Source organism: Paramisgurnus dabryanus, chromosome 21 (assembly GCF_030506205.2).
Source record: "Paramisgurnus dabryanus chromosome 21, PD_genome_1.1, whole genome shotgun sequence".
NCBI classification, from domain to species: domain Eukaryota; kingdom Metazoa; phylum Chordata; class Actinopteri; order Cypriniformes; family Cobitidae; genus Paramisgurnus; species Paramisgurnus dabryanus.
Window position 1 is genome coordinate 13,772,686 of NC_133357.1, and position 22,520 is coordinate 13,795,205.

Here is a 22,520-nt window from a genome sequence, read left to right on the forward strand (position 1 = left end):
CCTCTGATGTCATAGCCTGTCTAAAGTGTAAACAGTGGCTGGACCAGGATCAGAAATGTTTCAAATTCCACATATCCATTGCCCATTTCCACAAACAGGAATGATTTTCTTCCTGTCTGCTCTGATGTAAAACATTAAAACATGCATATTTGGAAGAGAAGATTTTTGTTGGCTAAAAAGTACTACAGAAGAGATTTGTTTTCATTTTCACATTGAAAATATCCTAATGATCTTAAACTTGTCGTTTATTCAGTTACTAAAATAAAGAATACATGCACTATGTAGTTTGTAACAACCTTATGGATGGCATTGAAAAATGTCTTTTTGTAAAAATGTATTGTCTTTGAAGACATTACATGCCAGGCGCTCCGATGGAAAAACCTATTTAAATCCAGGATGACCCACTGGGAATGACTTTAAAAATAGATCTAGACGGGAAATTCACTTTTAAAAATTCCACTGGATTTGATCATTCAGCTGGAACACATATGGGCTGCCAGATATAGCAAACGTGGTGCAGCCATTAGTCCAAAAATCCTGCACGGACACTCTTGTGTTTATTTTGACATTCTGTCCAAAAATCACAAATGTTTGCATTGTACAATTTTACATGTTTGAAGGTCGGTTTTGAGCATTAGGCAGTGATCTATACGTAAATAACAATGTTGAAGCATAATGTTATACATGTTTTTGGTCAATGTGTTTTCTAACACAAAGTCTGCAGGTCAAAGTAATCTAAATATTATTACTTTGTAAATGTTCTTAAATAAATATTCATCAAAGTCCAGCAGAAACATGTTATGGACCAGTGTTTAAAATTAGATGGGCAAGAATGTGTAAATGTTCTGGGAAGATGATTCACAAAAACATTTTTAATGTTTTCGATTAACTGAAGAAGAAAAACTTTCTCTTTCACTTTTAAAATAAAGTCAGCTGTGTTTACACTTGCCGTTAAAAAGCATGTATTTCCAGTAATGTCAAATGGAAAAATGATCACTTACACGAGTTTAGCTTTCATACACCAGCTGACATTAGTTAGTAGGTATACAGGATACTGAACTGGGAAATTTATATGGATGTTACAGTCAGTAATCCAGTTAAAGGCAGGATTACTGCTTCCATTTAACACCTGCACTGTAAAAAATCATTGCTGCGTTCATTTTTTGTTGATTTACAAGTCATTTCAACTTAATATTATTTATCTTGACAAGAGATGAGTTGTTACAACTTACAAAATGAAGTTCAATTCAACTATATTTATAAGTTAAAACAACTCATCTGTAGTTATTACAAATCATCTCTAGTAAAGATAAATAATAGTAAGTTGAAATGACTTGTAAATCTGAGTTGATTCAACAAAAAACAGAATTTAAAAAAACTCATTTTTTACAGTGTGGTTGGTTACTGAGACCTCAAATGAAATCCTAAACATAAAATCACAATTTAGACATTACATTTATATAGCAATTGTGCCATAAATGTACATCAACCTTATTAAGGTATAACTGTCTACAAAGAATACAATATAATGCTTTTGGAATTAGAAATATGTAATGCATTTGTCCATTTTGCCAATCCTTGATGTGTTGTTTATTAGGTTTTCAGTTTCTGACATATTCAATTTTTGTTCTTCCATTAGATGACAATCCAGAGTAAATACATGATAAAAAATCGACTTGCTCGACCAGACTAAACATAATTCAAACATCTTTTAGGGTTCGCCAGACACCGCATTATTGACTTAATGTTAGCAAAACCTATGATGTTCCTTTGAGGTTTGAGGAATTTGGCCTCATCTGCAGCATCAGTGCGTCATAGTTTCTGTAATCAGTTGGAAAACCAGAAACAGATTTTTTCTTTGTATCACATCTAACACATTCACACCGGAATCTAACATGACAATGATAAAAAAAATTATATTTTTATATTTATTACGTATATATTACATTTCAGGGGGAATATCATGAAAATCTGACTTTTTCCATGTTTAAAGGGATAGTTCGGCCAAAAACGATATTAAACCCATGATTTACTCACCCCCAAGCTGTCCGAGTTGCATATGTCCATCGTTTTTCAGACAAACACATTTTCGGATATTTTAGAAAATATTTTAGATCTTTCTGTTGATTAAATGTAATGTTACGGGGTCCAGCAATAGTCCACGACCTTCAAGTCCAAAAAAGTGCGTCCATCCTTCACAAAATAAATCCAAACGGCTCCAGGATGATAAACAAAGGTCTTCTGTGGGTAATCCGTGCGGTGTTGTTGTAGAAATATCCATATTTAAAATGTTATTAACGTTATAAACTACCTTCTGGTAGCGCCGCCATCTTAGAGTGATGCGCATTCAGGATGAGAGCTTACGCAGCGTACAGAGTTTCTCTGCTGCTGCTCTGTCCCCCCGCCCTCCGAATTTGTCATACGTCACTAAGAAAAGTGCGTACACTACGCTAATACTCTCTCCTGAGTCTAAGATGGCGGCGCTACCGGAAGGTAGTTTATAACGTTAATAACATTTTAAATATGGATATTTCTACAACAACACCGCACGGATTACCCACAGAAGACCTTTGTTTATCATCCTGGAGCCGTTTGGATTTAATTTGTGAAGGATGGACGCACTTTTTTTGGACTTGAAGGTCGTGGACTATTGCTGGACCCCGTAACATTACATTTAATCAACAGAAAGATCTAAAATATTTTCTAAAATATCCGAAAATGTGTTTGTCTGAAAAACGATGGACATATGCAACTCGGACAGCTTGGGGGTGAGTAAATCATGGGTTTAATATCGTTTTTGGCCGAACTATCCCTTTAAGTGCTATAACTGGATCCCCAGTGATTGCATCAACCTAGAAAATGTGAAAAAGATCAATCCAGTAACTTAATTTTGGTAAACCATTCTCTGCAAGCATGTGAAAAAATAAGTCTTTGAAATTTGGCTCCCCTTGTGATGTCAAAAGGGGATAATATTGCCCCCTAATCTGCACTATCCAACCACAGCACTGCTATTTACTGCAGAAAACAACTTATTTGCATTTGAAAGGACACACCCAAAATGGCACATTTTTGTTCACACCTACAAAGTGGCAATTTTAACATGCTATAATAAATTATATATATGGTATTTTGATATAGGTATACATGATGCTTTGAATGCACTTTGAAAATCACTTTGGATAAAGTGTGTGCTAAATGCACAAATGTAAAATATATCTTCCTTTGTTCATAGGTATGAGAATGTCATGTTAATGTGACCAAATATTATAATTGTGGGATTATCTATATGTTTTGAAAGTCAAATGCATATCCTCCATTAAATGTAAAAGTGGTTATCTTATGCTGAAATTTCAGGTGTTCTTTCCAATAAAATGAAAGAGAATGGTGAAGAGAATCTCTGATTCACATCCCCTTTTATTATACACAAGTGGGTATTTTTTTTCTCTTTTGTGTGTCATGGCCTTAGACCGACATGGGTATTAGTAATAGAAAGGATTTGTCATTTTTGTGTGAACTACAGCTTTGATGAGAGAAACTGAGATTTTTTCATATTTTGTTGGATGACATCATAAGACATGATTTGTTTAGGATCAAAAGCACCTGCATGCAAGGAAAAACTACAGTTTTAGGTTGATTTCTATTTCTTTTCAACGCTTTTCTCACACATAAACCACAGCTGCGTCCCAGATGTTCAGTAATGTAGATGAATCACCCATAACTGAACAGCAGAACCTGTCCTGAATCTAACGGTTTTTTTTTTTTGAGCAGAGGAAGTGATACTGTATCTGTGTTCCAAGCATTTTATCTAGATGCGTGAAAATGCATGGGTCGTAACAGGAAACCCTCTCTGTTTTTTATAAGACCAGGGCCATGAAATGACATTTCCACAGGAAAGCTGTGAGACAACACATTGACTTACAGCTTTAACTGTATAGCAGAAGTCTAGTCTGCAGGTGAATGAACCGGTAGAACATTTAATGTCAACTTCAGGTGTCGCACTGAAGTCTCAAGCAAAAGAATGCTGAATAACCTAAATCGAATTAATAATAACTGGATGTACGTGAAGTACAATGTTCGATATATGGCCATGAATCCGTTTAAAAGACTACCACATTTTTATAACAGCTCATATAATTTGTTCATGTGAGAAAGTGGATGTTGGTTTATCAAAATTGAAAGGTTTATATTCCGAAGCAATCTGGAATAACAACTGAGGTCCAAGTTCTTTCAAATGAGTTTGAAAAGTAGGGTTGTAACAACTTAAACGCTGTAGTAGTTAGGGGAAGAAGTATAAACAAAAATGGTTTATAGGACTTTAAAATACCAGAGTTCATTAAAATAAGTAAAAACAAACAAGTAAAGTACAACAGAGTCATTGTAACAGACACTTCCTAGCATGCGGCCAAAAAAGTCAATATTTTCAACGACGCTCTGCTGTTTAGGAAGAAAGGAGAAGATCTCCACAATCCTCAACTCCCTGAAATCCACTTTTACTAAATGTATAGTGCTAAAACGCAACTGATTTCAAATTAAAATTTAGAAAATGTTTTAATGAAGACATAAATTAATTTAATAACCGTAAAAAGCACATTCATTTGGTTACCATTAACTATTTTTTTCAGCAAGGGGCCACTAATGACATGAAACAGATGGCAGTTGGATAAAAGAAAGTTTACATCTCTATCCATGTCCTAATAGGCAATGGGGGTTACAGAAATACATTCTCAAGCACAGTTCCAGCAGACACATTTTTTACACATTTTATGGGATGTTTTGCAGATTGTGAAACAGAGAAAGACCCATGTGGCAGTTTAAATTGGCATTGACTATTTAGGTCAGTTAAACAAGGGTTTAAGTTTGGGAACGGCATCTTTTTAGTCATGCTGTCTTGATTTATTCTAATATATGTATACTTAAACAATCATCGTATGCCCATCAGGTGGTGAACTAACCTGTCGTAAAGTTTATAGCGTAGCCTACTGTCCCTTTTATGTGGGTAAATAACCAATTACGATGATAGGAAATGTTTTGTTCTGAACCCAAACAAAATTATCTGACTTGGTCTATTTGGTGGCGCGTGTTATTTTAGGTGATACATCATCCACACGATGGCGCCAAAGTTTTAAATGTTAACCGGCGTTTATAATTTCCATCATTTGGTTTTCATATGGACTCTCACAGGTCTCCTATGACCATCACGATAGGTTGTAAACAAAAAGCAGCACAACCAAGTAAAATGGTTTTAACCTACAAGTTAAATATATAGTCTGATAAGGAGACAGGAGCTGAAATTACCATGCTTCACCAAATACTAGGTTTAAAAACACTGAAAGAAAAAACCGGTGAGACTGGTGTTATAAATGTATTAACGTGATAAAATTGTACTTGCCTGAGCGCATCATTTTGGCGGGTTTTATTTCGTCATGGGGAGTTGAACAACATACGGGTCACATAAGGGTTACATTAGGTGTGTTCGACTTCATGTGGAGATGCTCAGGCTGATCGGTTCATGATGTAAACGTAGCGCGAGAGCAAATCGACTGCACCGTATGCTATCGAATCACTCTCGCGATACTTTGATGTCATATTACGATCACTCTGCGCAGCGTCGCAATCGAACCTTCAATGAAAACAATGGCGGTCATTCATTGGCGGATACTTCCACACATACATAGAAAATACTGTTTTAGCAATAAGGAAGTTGGGATTTGATTTGATTTAATTTAATTTAGTGCGTACTCGCTTAAGAGAGTGTATACAATAGTAGCGTTGTCCCGTGTAGCGTTCACACCAAAGACGATAACTATAAAGTTTTATAAATCGTTTAAATATGCAAGATAACTTCGGATTTGACACCACAGCTATAACGACACAGAGAAACGATATCTATGGGATTACTTTCAGAGGAATTTATGTCCAGCTAATGAAATATAAAAAATTGACAGTTAATCAAAAACCCATTCGAATGTGCTCGCGCATTTTAAATGTGAAACTGTCGCGCGCTCGTGATAAATTTTAAACTTATCGTCCGTTGGTGTGGCAGTTAAAGCCAAAGTTTCCGGCCGGTGTTACAGTAAGATTATAATAGGATTATGGTTGAAACTCTTCTTGTCAGATCTGCTGTCAGTCTCCATCGAGTGTGTTTCTTTGTAGGCGGAGCTGCGCCGCTAATATCATGCGCATACGCGGTCTTTGTCCCGGCGTGGACTCGACTATATAGCTGTAAAGGCGAATAGGGAAGCACAACTTCACACTTTGAGCTGGCGGGTTCCTGAGTGCGGGTTTTTCAAGTTCTGTCAAGATATTTTAACGCTTCGATTCAGGACAATGGCTGAAAATACAAAAACAGTTTTTGATAAACCCAAGGTTAGTAGTATTACTGCTATTATTCTCAATAGGTGAGATAAATACATTTGGGGTTAAACCTGTTTTAATGAAATCAACGGTTCAAATGTAACGTACCATAAGGGCCCTTTTAAAATCTCAAGGTAGGTGTCTGGTCTTATCAATATTTAATTTTTTTAAAGAAATTCGGGGGGATTTTTATGGTCATGGTATTTTTTCGTGTAAAGCTTTCTAAGAGATACAAAGTCTCAACTTTCAAAGTCTTATTGACAACCCACGTGAAGACATACTACATTTTACACACAATCTCTACTATATTAAATTATTGTACAATATTAATAAATAATATACTACACTGTAGTATACTACAAGGTACTTCATTTCACTACAGTAAATACTAAAGTCAGTATTGTTTCATGTGTATAACATTTCTAATACATTTTCACATTTTTATCTCTAGTGTTAAATGAATCAAGCCCAGAAATATCTTGGTGATGATCTGTACTACTGAATCAGGATGTACAACTTGTATTTATTATAATATATGTTCAAAATCTAACAGTATTTTCTAATTAAGTATGGTCATCTATATTAAGCACATATTACACTGGCCAGATACAGTGACCCTAAAAATGAAGGGTGTGCTATTCACACTGTAGTGAGGTCCCTATGAGCATAGTAACTGCCCTTTGGAGTCATTCGACTGACTCAGCATTAAGAAGTCATTATGGACAACTGATACTAAAGCATGCTGATAAGCATATAGTCTGGAGAATTGGGAGTAAACTCAATGTCAGTTTCAACTTGATTGTTTTTCTGGTATTTTCCTTATTACAATTGTGCATGACTGACAGTGACATCACTCTTGTCATCACTCAAACTATTCTTCTGAACTAGTTGTTTCGAATCTAGTTTCACATTGTTGATAAGTTACAGTATGAGTTAACAATGTCTTTTGTTTCTTTTGTTGTATGTTCTCTGTGATTGTGATAACCATCAAAGCATTTGAAAAAGCATGTACAGTGGGTGGGGTCTTATGAATTTTCAAAATATTTCAAACAAATGCACGGCTTAACTAAAATAATTTTGCCCTGCAAAAATTTTCACTGGCCCCAATATAAAAATGTCAGTGTCTGTCACATATTTAAAAATAATAATTCAAAAGTCAAATATAATTGTATACATTATACAACAGACATGTTCCAACAAAAAAGGCTCCCAACTTTTCTGCTTTACCTGTAAACTGACAGCAAACTGTGCAAAATATTGCATTGTTTCTTTTGTAGTGTTTTACCCAAGTAAATGTCTGCTTCCAAGATGTTAAATAATATACATTGATGAAAATATATTTTAGTGACTGAGGGTGAAGCACTGGCCCGATCGGGCAAGTAACAATACTTGTTATTGGCCCGAATGTCTCACGCTTGTCCTGGGCCACCGGGCAGTCCTTTATGTTGAGCCCTGAAATGTTATCGTTATTCCTAATCATTTATCCAATGTAGGCTCATCTATAAATTAAAATGTGGATATTACATTTTTTGTATTGAAACTTAGATGTCCTTATTGAAGCGACGTGCAAACGTAGACTCAAATCATGCGTTAATAACAAGGAAGGATCACAGTTTTTTCACAAACCTCTGGGGGTTTTAACGCATGCTGTCATTAAAACAATAGGTGAACAAACTAAATACATTGGAGTATTCATGTATGTGATGAAGCATTTTTCCAGTGCTCTCTGAGTTTTGGACTCATTGTAGATGAGGTTTTAACACTTATAAATAAATTAAACCTAATTAACTAAATTAAATATTAAAGGAAAACACCAGAGTTTTTCAATATTTTACTATGTTCCTACCTCAACTTAGACAAATTAATACATACCTATCTTTTTTCAATGCGTGCACTTAATCTTTGTTCAGCGCGTCGTGAATGTGTTAGCATTTAGCCTAGCCCCATTTATTCCTTAGGATCCAAACAGGGATAAATTAAGAAGCCACCAAACACTTCCATGTTTTTCCTATTTAAAGACGGTTACATGAGTAGTTACACGAGTAAGTATGGTGGCACAAAATAAAAGAAAAACAATTTTGTATGGTGGAAGAACACTTAGATGGCATCACTTCGACCTCGGCATGCAGTAACACCATCGCTCCTCACTCGAGTTCGAGGTTTACCAAAAATTACATTAAATATTTCCCTACAACAAAAGTATGCTGAAGTACAGCACGTAATGGTTTAGATGATAATACCATGGTACTTTTGGGTAAATTTAACAAGTTAGTCAGTGGCCGTGGGCGGGGCTTTAACAGTGTGATGTCACATTAACAAGAGAATCAAAACAGCATGTCTAATAAGACATGCTTTGGTTTATTAGAGATTAAAAAAGAAGGAGAGGGTGGATTTGTTTCATTGTTATGTGTTTTCATCACACACTGCCAACACACATTTATGTCAAAACACCTTGTAAAAGAGGATTTTACATAAAAGGTGCCCTTTAATAGATAGCATTGCACTAAAATATACCCAAATTTGCATAGTACTCTAAGGCAGTTTTTAGAATACTTAAAAAAATAATACAAATATCACAGTACTACCCTAAATAAATGCTGGGTTATTTACAGCCCTAGCCTTGGGTCAAAAAGAGATGAACCCAATCTGAGTTTTAACTGAACTGAACTGAATGTTGGGTCAAACATAAGCATTTTCTGGGTTAATTTAACCCAACAGCAGAGTTTCTCCCTTTTTGACCCAACGTTGGGTTAAAAATAACTAAATTATAGTGTAGCTAATTGGTAATTCATGATGCTTTTTTAACTAGGGTCACTTGAGCCCTATGCTAATGTGAACAGGCGTGAGCCTTTCTATCTTATCAATATTTAAACAAGCCTCTTTAACAACTCTCCCTCCCTCAATGACAATCATGGCAAACCATATTTAAGAATAGGGTAGATGTTGTAAACCACATCTGACAATGAAGATATACAGTTGCTTACTGTTTGATAAAACAGTATTTTTCCACAGTTTTTTCGGGTAGACATGCTGAACAAGGGTCACGAGATGACTGTGGTAAAGCATGTGACAATCCAACTCGTCAGCACATTTCAAGGAAAGCAAAAAAGTCACAAAATGTTCAATACTAAATATGGACTTATATATCATTACTTTCTATTAATCTATAAATTGTTCTTAACCCATATGCTGTTATTTTATAATAACATTAACTTTGTATGGATAATTTAAGTCTATTCAGGCATCAGTGAGTTGAAGCCGAGACCCGGATCAATCTGAACAATGTAGAATATATATTGACAATTTTTTAGCACTTTCATTGTGCACTTTCCTGTTAAGAGCAACATGAGCATAATGAGTAAATAATGACAGAAATTTTCCTTAATACAAACTTAATACATTAGTTATACATGTTGTAGTTCATAATTTAAGCAAATGTAAATAAATCTACATTATCAAATCAAATGCAAGAGAACCAGTCAGACCAGAGAGAAATGAGAAAATCCCATTGAGTCCCTCAAAGCTCTGTTTACCTGATTTCCCTAGTAACTGAGTGCTTAAAGCCAATAGATCAAAAGTAGGAGAGGTGACATCATCCCTGTTTACTCCAGCAAAAAACACATGCAAAATTGATATGTTTTGATACAAGTCATTAACAAATCATAATTCTGTTTGTCTTTTCTCTTCTTATTTTTTGTATAGGTCATTTTAATGTGATGAGCCATTTTTATTCCTATTTGACTCATAAATTATTCCTCTTTACAGCTTGTTTCTGGGTTGAACCTTGTTTGCTTCACAGCTGTTGGATTATTTTAGTCATCTGTCTGTGTAATTTACCAGTACAACTCCACACACTGAAGCCATAACATTGCCTTCTCCCACAGCCCTTCCTTTCCTGAACTCATTTCACCCAGCTATGCATTTCACATTCTCGATCTGCTCCAAGAGTATTTCACAACTGTGTGTGAAGGAGACTACTCTCGACACTTGCACATGACTGAAAGACTGAAAGCTGAGCTCTAAATGTTTAATGAATGTGTCCTTGCTTCAAGAAATCAACATGTGTCTGTATGCTAATGGAAGTAAGACCTCACTGTGACATTTGTCAGCTGGTTCAGTCCTTGAGCTTATTTTATACTTTTTGTCTTTGCAGGTTGAGCTACACGTGCATCTCGATGGTGCTTTCCGAATCAAGACCATTATAGATGTGGCGAAGTAAGTGACATATTCTTATATCTGACCCTGTCTGTGAAATCTAGACTAAAGCCTCATAATGAGATGAGATTGAGATTATGCTATGAGTTTGATTTCATATTTATTTCAATATTTGATATGACCCTATTCAGTCAACATTAAAGATATCAAGGTTATATTTACACAGAATGTTCCTTACACATGTAAAAAAACAGTAGTTTATGTGGGAAACAGTTCATCACAAAACTTGTTATTATGGACCAAGAAATTTCACACCCACAAAAACAAGAACCATAAAAGCACATTCACATGATAGTAGAGGCCCTAGCTGGCCAAAGTCTGATAACAAAAAATCTCAGAATTCTTTTTATATGAGCACCATAGTTAGAAAAAAATGTCCAAATATGTACCCCAGCTGTCACTGGACAAGTACTCTTTAATAACGACCTAATATGAACTTACTTGACACTTTACTTGAAGGGGTGTTCATAAGACACGACACATTTATAATCATGACATGACACATATTATGAACATGAAGGAGATTTTATGCACATTTATGACTACTGTCATTAAGTGTCATTCATTCAATTATGGCATTTTTAATGCAAAGATCACATTGTTTGAGATGTATTTGTTATGACAACTTAACATTAACCAATACATCATAACTGACCATTTTTACTAGTGATACAAATTGAATATGTCATTAAAATGTCGTTTAGTGTTAATACTCTGTCATATAGTTTTATAACAGCGTCATGAATATTTTTCTTGACCTCAACTACAGTGGTACAAATATAATTTTTCATTAAAATGTCATAAAGTGTTGAAACTCTGTCAAATAGTTTTATAACAGCATCATGAATATTCTTTCGTTTATAATGTTTTAAGTTTCCTTGTGTTTAACAAATAAAATCAATCATTCAAAAATAATAATAATAAAAAGTAAAAATTGACAAAATTATATTTTATTGCATTTGGTGCATATTGTGCACATACATAAAGTTATGTATAATATTTTGATGTATCTGTTACATTTGTACAAGTTTTTAAATTATTTGACTTAGTAACACTTAATGACATTTAAATGACCATTTTAAGTTAATGTTAACCCGTGAAGCTAGGTAGTTTTTTTTAAGTTTGATAATTATTCTGCTATGTCATGTTTATAACAGATTTATGACAAGTTATGATGTATTGATTTATGTCAAATTGTCATAACAAAGACATCTCAAACAATGGCATCTTTGCATTAAAAATGGCATAATTAAACAGTTGTCATAAATGTGCATAAAATCTTCTTTATGTCATGATTATGAAGGTGTCATGTCAGTCTTATGAACACCCCTTCATGTAAAGTATTCCCAAACTTTTTAAGTGCAAAGGTGTACTTTTTGAAAGGGGGCAGCCCCAGTGACAGCTGGGGTACATATTTTAACCATTTTTACTGACAGTGAACGATCATGAGTAAGTACACAGGAAGCATACCTTAAAAAACATCTGTGTCTTTCCCTTGCTATTTTAGGCTCTTAAGTGTAATGTAAGCTATAACCAATCTCCCCCACTATATTTTTGTCTTAGGAGGCGAGGAATCAAACTTCCTGGGGCTGGGGACGAAGCTGAAATGAAAAAACGGATCACGGTGAATGAGCCCTCCACACTTACAGAATTCCTTGGCAAGTTCAATCTCTACATGCATGTCATTGCGTAAGTAGTTGAGTCAAGAATAAACTGCTGACTGTAATACATGTTGACCTTGCATAGACCACTTTGCATTGCTTTTCCAATGTTTCAGCTTCACAGGAGAGTTTATGCATTAAAATACATGACATGGGCTGTCCATCATCGTAGTATAAATAATCAGTTTCAAGGACGTAGATTCGGATAATGACACCAAATTGAATGTTGCCCTTGTGGTGGAGTGTGTTTCAGTATATGGCTAGTAGAGGGTGATGCACCCTGAAGAACAGAATAACCTTTCTGATGTCCGGCGTACATCTTTACATGCAGCTCATGCGCCAGCGCACGTCACACCTTCTTCCTTGCATCACCACAGCAACTGACATATAATGTCCTCTACATGTACCTCCACCATTCTAAACAGCAGTCTTTATGGGATTTTTTACACAAGTCTGCTTAAGATTTTGTGTGCAAGCAAAAGGGCCTTTTTTACAACCATAACAGCATGGGGAACTCGCAGGCCACTTCTGGCATCCACTAGACTCGTGATTGTGTAATGTTGTAATCAGGCCCAATCCATGTCCTGCGACACAGATTGGAAACATCCTTTGTTGCTGCAATATAACGGCCCCTTTAATTTATAACTTAAGACATAATATTTACCCATAGAAGGAACTAGATGTGGAAAACTGAGATTTTGAAAATGGGATGTTGAAAATGAAATGTGGAAAATTGCATAACAGTGTTCAAGAATGACCACAGCCGCTATGATCCTGTGCCAGTTTGTGGTGTTTTCGGGCCAAGTAAAAGAAGCATGTGGTTCATTATGTGAGTTCAGGGTTTTGTCGAAGGACATTCATAACATTTCAAGAGCATTAAAGCTTTTTTCTTTTAGACCTAAATTTGATGAGGGTTATTGACATGAATGTGTTCGCACATGTTTCTATGTGAAACAAACAAATTAGGAAAATAAAAATAAGGAGGCAGTAAATCATGTTCACAAAAACTTGTTCAGAAAAATACAGACTGGAAATGAAGAGCTCAGATTTAAAAGCCGCTAACGATCATCTCCTTCAAAAATGAGAATGATATTGAACGAATGTTCTTGGTACGTATTATGATCATCAAATACAATCAAATCCATTAAATGCCATAATAATTTTTTATCACACAGAAGAATAGCATGAACGATGGGACATGTACGTCAGATTTCAAGCTGTGGATTTTAAGCTGCAATAGTTTTTTACCTGATTAAAGGAGGTTTACTGAATATATTTAGAAATTGACCAGTTCTTCCAGAAAAATTTTTTTGTGATTGTTGCGGGCAAAAATCCTTGATCTTGTGACACGTTTTCGTAAAAAATGCGATGGAATATGCAGGATATTTATGCAATTTTATGCAATGAAATTGCGGGAACTTGCAAAAATTGCGGGAACGTGCAAAAATTGCGGGAACTTGCAAAAATTGCGGGAACTTGCAAAAACTGTTTGCAGCTTTTACAGATTTCAATGATTTCAAGTTCACGTCACATAATCACAACACTTCATAATGTTCCCATGGCAACAGGGGACATGGCTGCGCTTGTGTGAAGTAAATGCAACATTTTTCAACTTTCTGCTAAGATATACACTCACCGAAAGGATTATTAGGAACACCTGTTCAATTTCTCATTAATGCAATTATCTAATCAACCAATCACATGGCAGTTGCTTCAATGCATTTAGGGGTGTGGTCCTGGTCAAGACAATCTCTTGAACTCCAAACTGAATGTCAGAATGGGAAAGAAAGGTGGCATGGTTGTTGGTGCCAGACAAGCCAGTCTGAGTATTTCACAATCTGCTCAGTTACTGGGATTTTCCCCCAAAACCATTTCTAGGGTTTACAAAGAATGGTGTGAAAAGGGAAAACATCCAGTATGCGGCAGTCCTATGGGCAAAATGCCTTTTTGAGGCAGAAGAAACCACGGGGTACATGTACTACTCATCTCCACTACAAATAGGAAACAAGAGGCTACAATTTGCACGAGCTCACCAAAATTGGACAGTTGAAGACTGGAAAAATGTTGCTTGGTCTCGAATTCTGTTGAGACATTCAGATGGTAGAGTCAGAATTTGGCGTAAACAGAATGAGAACATGGATCCATCATACCTTGTTACCACTGTGCAGCCTGCTGGTGGTGGTGTAATGGTGTGGGGATGTTTTCTTGGCACACTTTAGGTCCCTTAGTGCCTAAAAATTTGGCATTGTTTAAATGCCACGGCCTACCTGAGCATTGTTTCTGACCATGTCCATCCCTTTATGACCACCATGTACCCGTCCTCTGATGGCTACTTCCAGCAGGATAATGCACCATGTCACAAAGCTCGAATCATTTCAAATTGGTTTCTTGAACATGACAATGAGTCCACTGTACTAAAATCTCCTCCACAGTCACCAGATCTCAATCCAATAGAGCATCTTTGGGATGTGGTGGAACGGGAGCTGGATGTGCATCCCACAAATCTCCATCAACTGCAAGATACTATCCTATCAATATGGGCCAAAATTTCTAAAGAATGCTTTCAGCACCTTGTTGAATGAATGCCACATAGAATTAAGGCATTTCTGAAGGAGAAAGGGGGTCAAACACAGTATTAGTATGGTGTTCCTAATAATCATTTAGGTGAGTGTATCTGATTTTTGCTACTAAAATGCGGTGATGAAATCATGCTAGCCCCACATATTTTGCACACGGAAATCTGCAATTTATGTGGCGAAAATGCACCTATTTGCATAATTTATTATTACTATTTATCGCATAATCACGTTTTTCTGGAGGTACTGATTGACCAAATGTTTGAGCCTTTTACCTTTATTCAGAAAGGACAGTGAAGAGGGACTGGAGACTCTTGTTGAAGTGGATATTTTCGCTTGTACTTTAGAGGGTTTTACAGCGAAATATGTTAAATAGCAATGAAATGACATAAAGTGACATTTGTGAAAATAAAGGCATTTCAATTACTGACTAATAACCTTTTCATTGCTATTAAAGTGAAATGACTGAACCTAAACATAAGAGCCTGATGAAAATGCTCATTTACAAGAAAACATGTCAGATGCACTTAGAGGGTTTTGCATCTGAGCTCTTTAAATCTCATAAAAGTGAGAAACAGCTAACAGTTATAATAAACTGTTAAACATTACTTTATATTGAGACTGTATGTAAAACTAATGTTATAAATAAATATATGAAAAGTATGAAAGCGTTTCCTACAGGAATAAAGCAGCTGTTTGGTTAGGGGGGCGTGGTTGTCATTGTGTTTTATCTATCCCATGTTCCATCCACAGAGGTGACAGAGAGGCCATCAGAAGGGTAGCCTATGAGTTTGTGAAAACAAAGGCCAGAGAGGGAGTGATCTATGTGGAAGCAAGATACAGCCCTCATCTTCTGGCCAACTGCGGGGTGGATCCAATACCGTGGGGCCAAGAAAAGTTAGTGTACCCTCGTAGTAATAAATCATTTGAATGTCCACATAGTTTTCACAAAAACAATGTTTTTGGCTTGTACTTAACTCGACTGTCCTCTTGTCTTACTCCCAGAGGAGACGTAACTCCAGATGAAGTGGTGCGTCTGGTGAACCAGGGGTTAAGCGAAGGGGAGAAGGTCTTCAAAACTAAAGCCAGGTCCATTCTGTGCTGCATGCGTCATGAACCAAGTAATGAACAAAGTCTCATGTCTGCCTCACCCCATCGCCTCAGAGTGTGCTGTCTCTTTTACAAGCCACGCATTACTGTCATCTTTGAAGTTATAAGCCATTAATCCACAGCCGCTCTTCAAGAAGAGTCTGTCTGCTGTTGCACAAAGGTGTTTTATTATTATGACACTAGAACCTGCCTTTATGAGGTTTCTCGTAATTCAATTTATTAAAAGCATTTTGTGCATATATTTATTTATAAGTACAGAGTTCCAGATATCCAAACATTAATATTAGAATTTTTACAATAAGACTTAATTGTTAAAGGATTAAAATGTCAAAAATTTTTAATTCTGTCATTTACTCGCTCTCACGTTGTTACAAAACTGTATAAATGTCTTTGTTCTGATGAATAATTGACGACGGGCCATTGAATTATTTCAAAGTAATGCACATTATTTTACCGGAGACATTTGACAGGTTAGGTGTGTGCAGGGTTCCCATGGATCCTTTAAATCCTTGAAAGTTTGTGAATCTGGGGAAAAAAATCAAGGCCCTGGAAAGGTTTTGAAAATATACATACATAGATAGAGGTCATTGAAAGAGCTTAAATCTAATTTATGCAAGAAGTTTTCTGAAATAAAATCCATATAATTCCCTGTGTAGTGTAGGATAATATCATAAAAATTCTAGACTTTTTAAGCACACGCGCTAAACTGTTCTCTTTAAATGCTTATATCTTCTGTATGCGAATGTTGATTCATACCAAAATGCTTTTTTGCTTAGTTGTGTTTGACACATGAAAACGTCTCGGGTTACGTATGTAACTGTTGTTCCCTGAGAAGGAAACGAGACGCTGCGTCTCCCTTGCCATACTTCCTGCATCCCTGTAACGCCATATTTGGGCATATTTCAGATAGCGATATACTTTCTGGCTCCCGCATCACCCTGTTGTTGTCGTTAAGCCTCACGATTGGTTGAATTTGATATACACTTACCCCTGGAGGCGTCCCCAAAGTGTCACCGCTGTGATGCAGCGCGAGTTCCCTCGAAAGGGAACTGTAACAATGTATCTTAAAAGGTAACACGATGTAACATTGCTCTCACTTGAAATGTGTCCCCACATTTAGTCCTTGAATTTGAGGGTATTGGACCTGGAAAGTCCTTGAAAGGTCCTTGAATTTGATTTTAACTAAGGTGTGGGAACCCTGTGTGTGTTTTACAGAAAAATAATAAACACGCTTAGAATATTTCTCAACCAATCAGAGCAAAGTATTCAACAGGCCTGTGGTATAAAAATAGATATTTTGAGGAATGATCGTAACCAAACGGATAAGAAGCCCCATTGTCATCCATAAAGAATACTATGGCAGTCAGTGGGGCTTTTGATTGGTTTGGTTACAGTTATTCCGCAAAATATTTTTTTTTTAAGCATTAAGCGTTTACAACACTATCTCATACAATGTACTGAAAATACTGTGCAATTCATTTTAGTAGGTTCGGCTGATACAATATGATACGCTTTTGTGAGATTTGCATTGTACAAATTGATATGAATTAGCCATGTACTAATCAATTATTCATTTTTTCATAGTTAATATTATTTTAATGCCCGAGTATATGTTTATAGTAAAAATGATTTAATCTAAATGCAGATTGGTCTATGGAAGTGGTGGAGTTGTGTAAGAAGTATCGCAATGATGGAGTTGTGGCAATAGACCTTGCAGGAGATGAATCCATGAACTGTGAGGCGGACTCTGGTCACAGGAAGGCTTTTGAGGTAAAAAGTTAACATCCATTTAAACTTCACATTCCAATCAAATCTGTTGGCTGTAAAGACCACGTTAAACCTCTGACACTCTTAATGCCTGGCTCATATTAGATAACCTCAGTAAAAGTACAACTCATCTTTATTAGACCCGCTATAAAACTGCCTGCACAGGATTTGCTGAATTTGAAAGAACAAACATGGTAATAGGATTTCTTATCAACGTTATTCGTTTTGTCAGGTTTTTCTTTCCATCATTGTCATCTATTTTAACATTCCTTACAAATACATTTAAGCCTTTGTTGAGTTTCTATTATATGTATATATAATAGAATAGGGAACCACCCCGTATAGTTTTGTCTGACAAGTTAAAACAATTTGAATGAGTTGAAAGAGAGAAATTTAGGTGTAATTCTGTTTTGAATGAACTTGCATAACCTGTCCTTTAGATAACATAGAAACATCTGTTTGTGACATTAGCATGTTTGGTTGCAGAGCTGAAACATTCAGGAAACAAAACCCAAGCCATATTATCCCATAATCGAAACTGAATATTTTGCAAATAACGACATAGATCCGTTCATTTAGGGCGGGGTGTGCATAAAAACAGATGTTACTGGCTGTGCTTACAAAATGTCTTTCTTCACAGGAAGCAGTCAACAGTTGTGTACACAGAACAGTTCATGCAGGAGAAGTAGGCCCTCCATCCGTCGTTAAGGAGGTGTGTCTCTTTTGGTTTTTTAATTCCTAAATGACTCATTGATGGAGTAAAAACAGTTACCACACCAAATCAAACAAACTTTTTAAAAAGTTTTACACACTTAAATGATGTTGGTACTTCATTATCAACTTAAAGTTAATCTGTCATGAAATCCAGCCTTTAATTACCATATAATTATACTCATATTTTTGCAAAACATAATGTGCTCAGCTCAGAGACCACAGAAAAAACCCCAGAGAAGTCAGACAGGAAATGATATGCTGTCTCTTGCCAATGTGTGCTTTCCCTTTGTAGGCCGTGGATGTTCTGAAAGCAGAACGCATTGGTCATGGCTACCACACCATAAAGGATGAAGATCTATATAAAAGATTGCTTAAAGAGAACATGCATTTCGAGGTACGGTAAGGTCCCACTACAGTTCCAGGAATCACTCAGAGATATACAAGTAATCTTATATCGTAGTCTGATAAAAATCCCATTATCATGCAAGACATATACTGTGTATCACCAATTACAGATTTTATTGCACATGTACAAAGTGCAGACATGTAATAATTACCCAATATTAATGATTAGTCACTGCGAGATATTCCGATGTATCTACATACAATCATTTCTGCTTAAGTAACCTGTATTGTTGAACCCTGTATTATACATACATATAATAGGTCAAGCTAAATATGTAGGGGTTAGTTGTAACACGGACTGTTTACATTGTTGCACAAGGTTGAGAGTTTAGTTTTTTCACGCTGCCAAAAGACAATCTCCCGCAAATTATTGGAAATGAATGTTTCTAAAAATCCAATGTTATGTCATATTAATCAGTGTCTTGGTGACTAAAACATAGCATCATTTTGAAATATGTCTGCCACTCTTAGCAACTTTTTTGGTGGGCTTGAAAATATTTTGTCCCAGCGGGGTTAATTGTAACGCTGTGTTACAACTAACCCCTCAGCGCTTACTATAAGAAAACCGCTAACGTTAGCGTAATTCTTGCTGTTGTTTTAAATAGGCTACACATGAATGATTGTTGGCTGCCAACAAAATAAATGTGCCCGTCTTATCAAAAATCGTGTGTCTAATTTCTTTTTGTTCATATCTTTAATATTGATTGAATAGGTCACGTCAAAGATTGAAATCATAATGAAATGAATGGCTAAAATCAGACTTTGATGCTCATTATCTCAGAATTTGATTTTTAAAACTGTAGTATGGTTGTTACAGACTGGGTCACATATAAAAAAATGTTTTTTCATAATTGTGCTGCTTTTTCTCACATATTTAGACATTTGTATTCATTTATAATTGAACTATTGTTAGAAAAGGGCTCGACGAATGAATACAGTGTGGATACCTGACTATTATAGACAGATATATAAACAATATCCACTTCAAGTATATAGACAAAATAGTATTGAAATATTTGCCTGCAAACGTAATTTTTAGCAAGTGTTACAACTAACCCCTGTAACAATTAACCCTGTTACAATTAGGGGTAAGTTGTTACGTTTGCACCTCTGTCACGTTTTGTGTAATTGTCCAAGAATCGTAAGTACTAGAAACAAACTTCAGATGTTAATTTGTAGTAGAGATGTGTGTGTTGCTTATGTAAAAATATAATAAATCAAACTCAAATATTTTTTTAATGATTTAGACAAAACCAAAAAGCGTTACAGTAGGTTGTCCCCATCTCCCCTTTATATTTATATTTTCTTAAATGCATTTGTATTATACATAAAAATAGCCTCATGTCTTATGTAACCGAAGAATGCAAGCACAGTCGATTCTTACCGGATTTTTACAGCTAGTATATTTTGACCATTTATTTCAGTGATCTTCCTATTAAAACCAGTGTACACAAAGCATACACAAACGAATAAAAGTGGATTTAGACACACTGGGTATTTCATTAAAATGTAATCTCATACTGCCCTCTGGTGGACTGTACTGTACATTAACAGCTGTTATAAGCATGTTAATGCAGAGTCTCTTGTTTCACAGACAAGGCTTAGGCTAGTCCCAGACTAAAATAAATGTTTGAGGTGTCTTAAAGGAATATTCCATTTTCTTAAAAGAAAAATCCAGATAATTTACTCACCACCATGTCATCCAAAATGTTGATGTTTTTCTTTGTTCAGTCGAGAAGAAATTTTGTTTTTTGAGGAAAACATTGCAGGATTTTTCTCATTTTAATGGACTTTAATAGAGCCCAACATTTAATACTTCACTCAACACTTAACAGTTTTTTTCAATGGAGTTTCAAAGGACTCTAAATGATCCCAAACGAGGCATAAGGGTCTTATCTAGCAAAATGATTGTCATTTTTGACAAGAAAAATAAAAAATATGTACTTTTAAACCACAACTTTTCGTGTAGGTCCGGTCCAGCGCGACCTAACGTAAATGCGTAGTGACGTAGGGAGGTCACGTGTTACAAATATAAAACGCACATTTGCGGACCATTTTAAACAATAAACTGACACAAAGACATTAATTAGTATCAGTTGACATACAACAATGTAGGAACGGTCCTCTTTCAAGACGCTTGTAAACACTGGGGCGGAGTTTCGCGTTCGTCCTCTGTGACCTCTTGACGTCATGACGTATTGCGTGGGGTCACGTTGGCGCATCACGACCGGATTTAAACGAGTTGTGCTTTAAAAGTGTATATTTGTTATTTTTATTGTCAAAAATGACAATCATTTTGCTAGATAAGACGCTTATGCCTAGTTTGAGATCATTAAGAGTCCTATGAAGCTCCGTTGAAAAAAAACTGTTAAGTGTTGAGTGAAGTATTAAATGTTGGGCTCTGTTAAAGTCCATTAAAATGAGAAAAATCCTGCAATGTTTTCCTCAAAAAACATAATTTCTTCTCGACTGAACAAAGAAAGACATCAACATTTTGGATGACATGGTGAGTAAATTATCTGGATTTTTCTTTTAAGAAAATTGAATATTCCTTTAAAGGAGTAGTCCACTTTAAAGATGGGGTCCATTGACTTGTTATAGTAGGAAATAAATACTATGGTAAGTCAATGGGACCCATCTATAAAGTGGACTACTCCTTTAACTGAAAATAACTTTCCCTGACATGTCATACATTTTTTCAGTGTCATTGTTATGATCGTAAGATGAAAACCAGTAATGTTTTTTATGAAAGTGATTTAAATATCCTGGGTTAAGCAAAGCATTGTCTGTGAAACCGGTGCTAATATTAATATTTTATTATCTAGAGTTATATAAATATCTATATGAATGATTATGATGGATGTGCGTGTTTGTCTTGCTCTAGGCGTGTCCTATCTCCAGCAGGCTGACAGGAGCTTGTGACCCTAATTTTATTAAACACCCCATCATCAGGTAAAAATGTCTCTTTGTTCAAGTAGTTTGATCAAATGCATAGCAATTCCTTTGATGTTTACAATGTATGTGATGTACATGATGTTTTTTCAGATTTATGGAGGACAAAGCAAATTACTCCATAAACACAGATGACCCTTTAGTCTTCAACTCCACCCTGGACTCAGACTACAAGGTGGCACAGCAATACATGGGCTTCACCGAAGACGAATTTAAGAGACTGGTGAGACACAAGCTACTAATATGGCTAGCTTTTAATCCTTAAGTCATACATATATAGAGCATTTTTATAAGTGTAAAATCTTAGCACCTAGTAATGTGGTGGTATAATAGTTCTCACAACATCAGCTTAAGTGCTTTAAGAAATATAGTATTGAAATGCCAAATTCGCACAATGCACCAGTAGGGGTTTCTTTTATCCTTTATTAGAGTTCAAATAATAAAGGACATGCTTTTTAAATGCATTCAATAAATTCTTTCCTCTCCCACAGAATATAAATGCAGCAGAGTCCTGCTTCCTTCCTGAAAATGAGAGAAATCAGCTTGTTAAAGATCTCCGTGAGGCCTATGGTATGGTAAAAAGCACCAGCTTATGAGCCCAGCACCACTTTTACAGAGATGCGGAGCCTTTAAAGATATTTGCCTTTACAGGAATGTAAGTGAGTCCTTGAAGTGTGAAAAAAATCTCAAGAACTTGTATTCCTATTTCTCATTGAAATTTTTGACATTCACAAAAAGTTACCTATGTCACATTCATACTGCATTA

The 22,520-nt window shown here is 35.7% G+C and overlaps 1 protein-coding gene across 2 annotated transcripts; it reads left to right on the forward strand.

The window, feature by feature from the left end:
- Positions 1–6,062: 6,062 nt before the first annotated feature.
- Positions 6,063–22,477, forward strand: ada (adenosine deaminase). Of its 2 annotated transcripts, none has more exons than XM_065285730.2 (11): positions 6,063–6,366; positions 10,508–10,569; positions 12,133–12,258; positions 15,560–15,703; positions 15,812–15,927; positions 17,562–17,686; positions 18,324–18,395; positions 18,690–18,791; positions 21,687–21,754; positions 21,848–21,977; positions 22,246–22,477. In XM_065285730.2, the coding sequence occupies exons 1-11, from the start codon at positions 6,328–6,330 to the stop codon at positions 22,348–22,350; spliced, it is 1,089 nt and encodes a 362-aa protein (XP_065141802.1). In that variant the 5' UTR covers positions 6,063–6,327; the 3' UTR covers positions 22,351–22,477. The 2 variants fall into 2 exon arrangements, with proteins under 2 accessions (XP_065141802.1, XP_065141801.1); XM_065285729.2 differs by lacking the exon at positions 6,063–6,366 and adding an exon at positions 10,289–10,436.
- Positions 22,478–22,520: the final 43 nt, after the last annotated feature.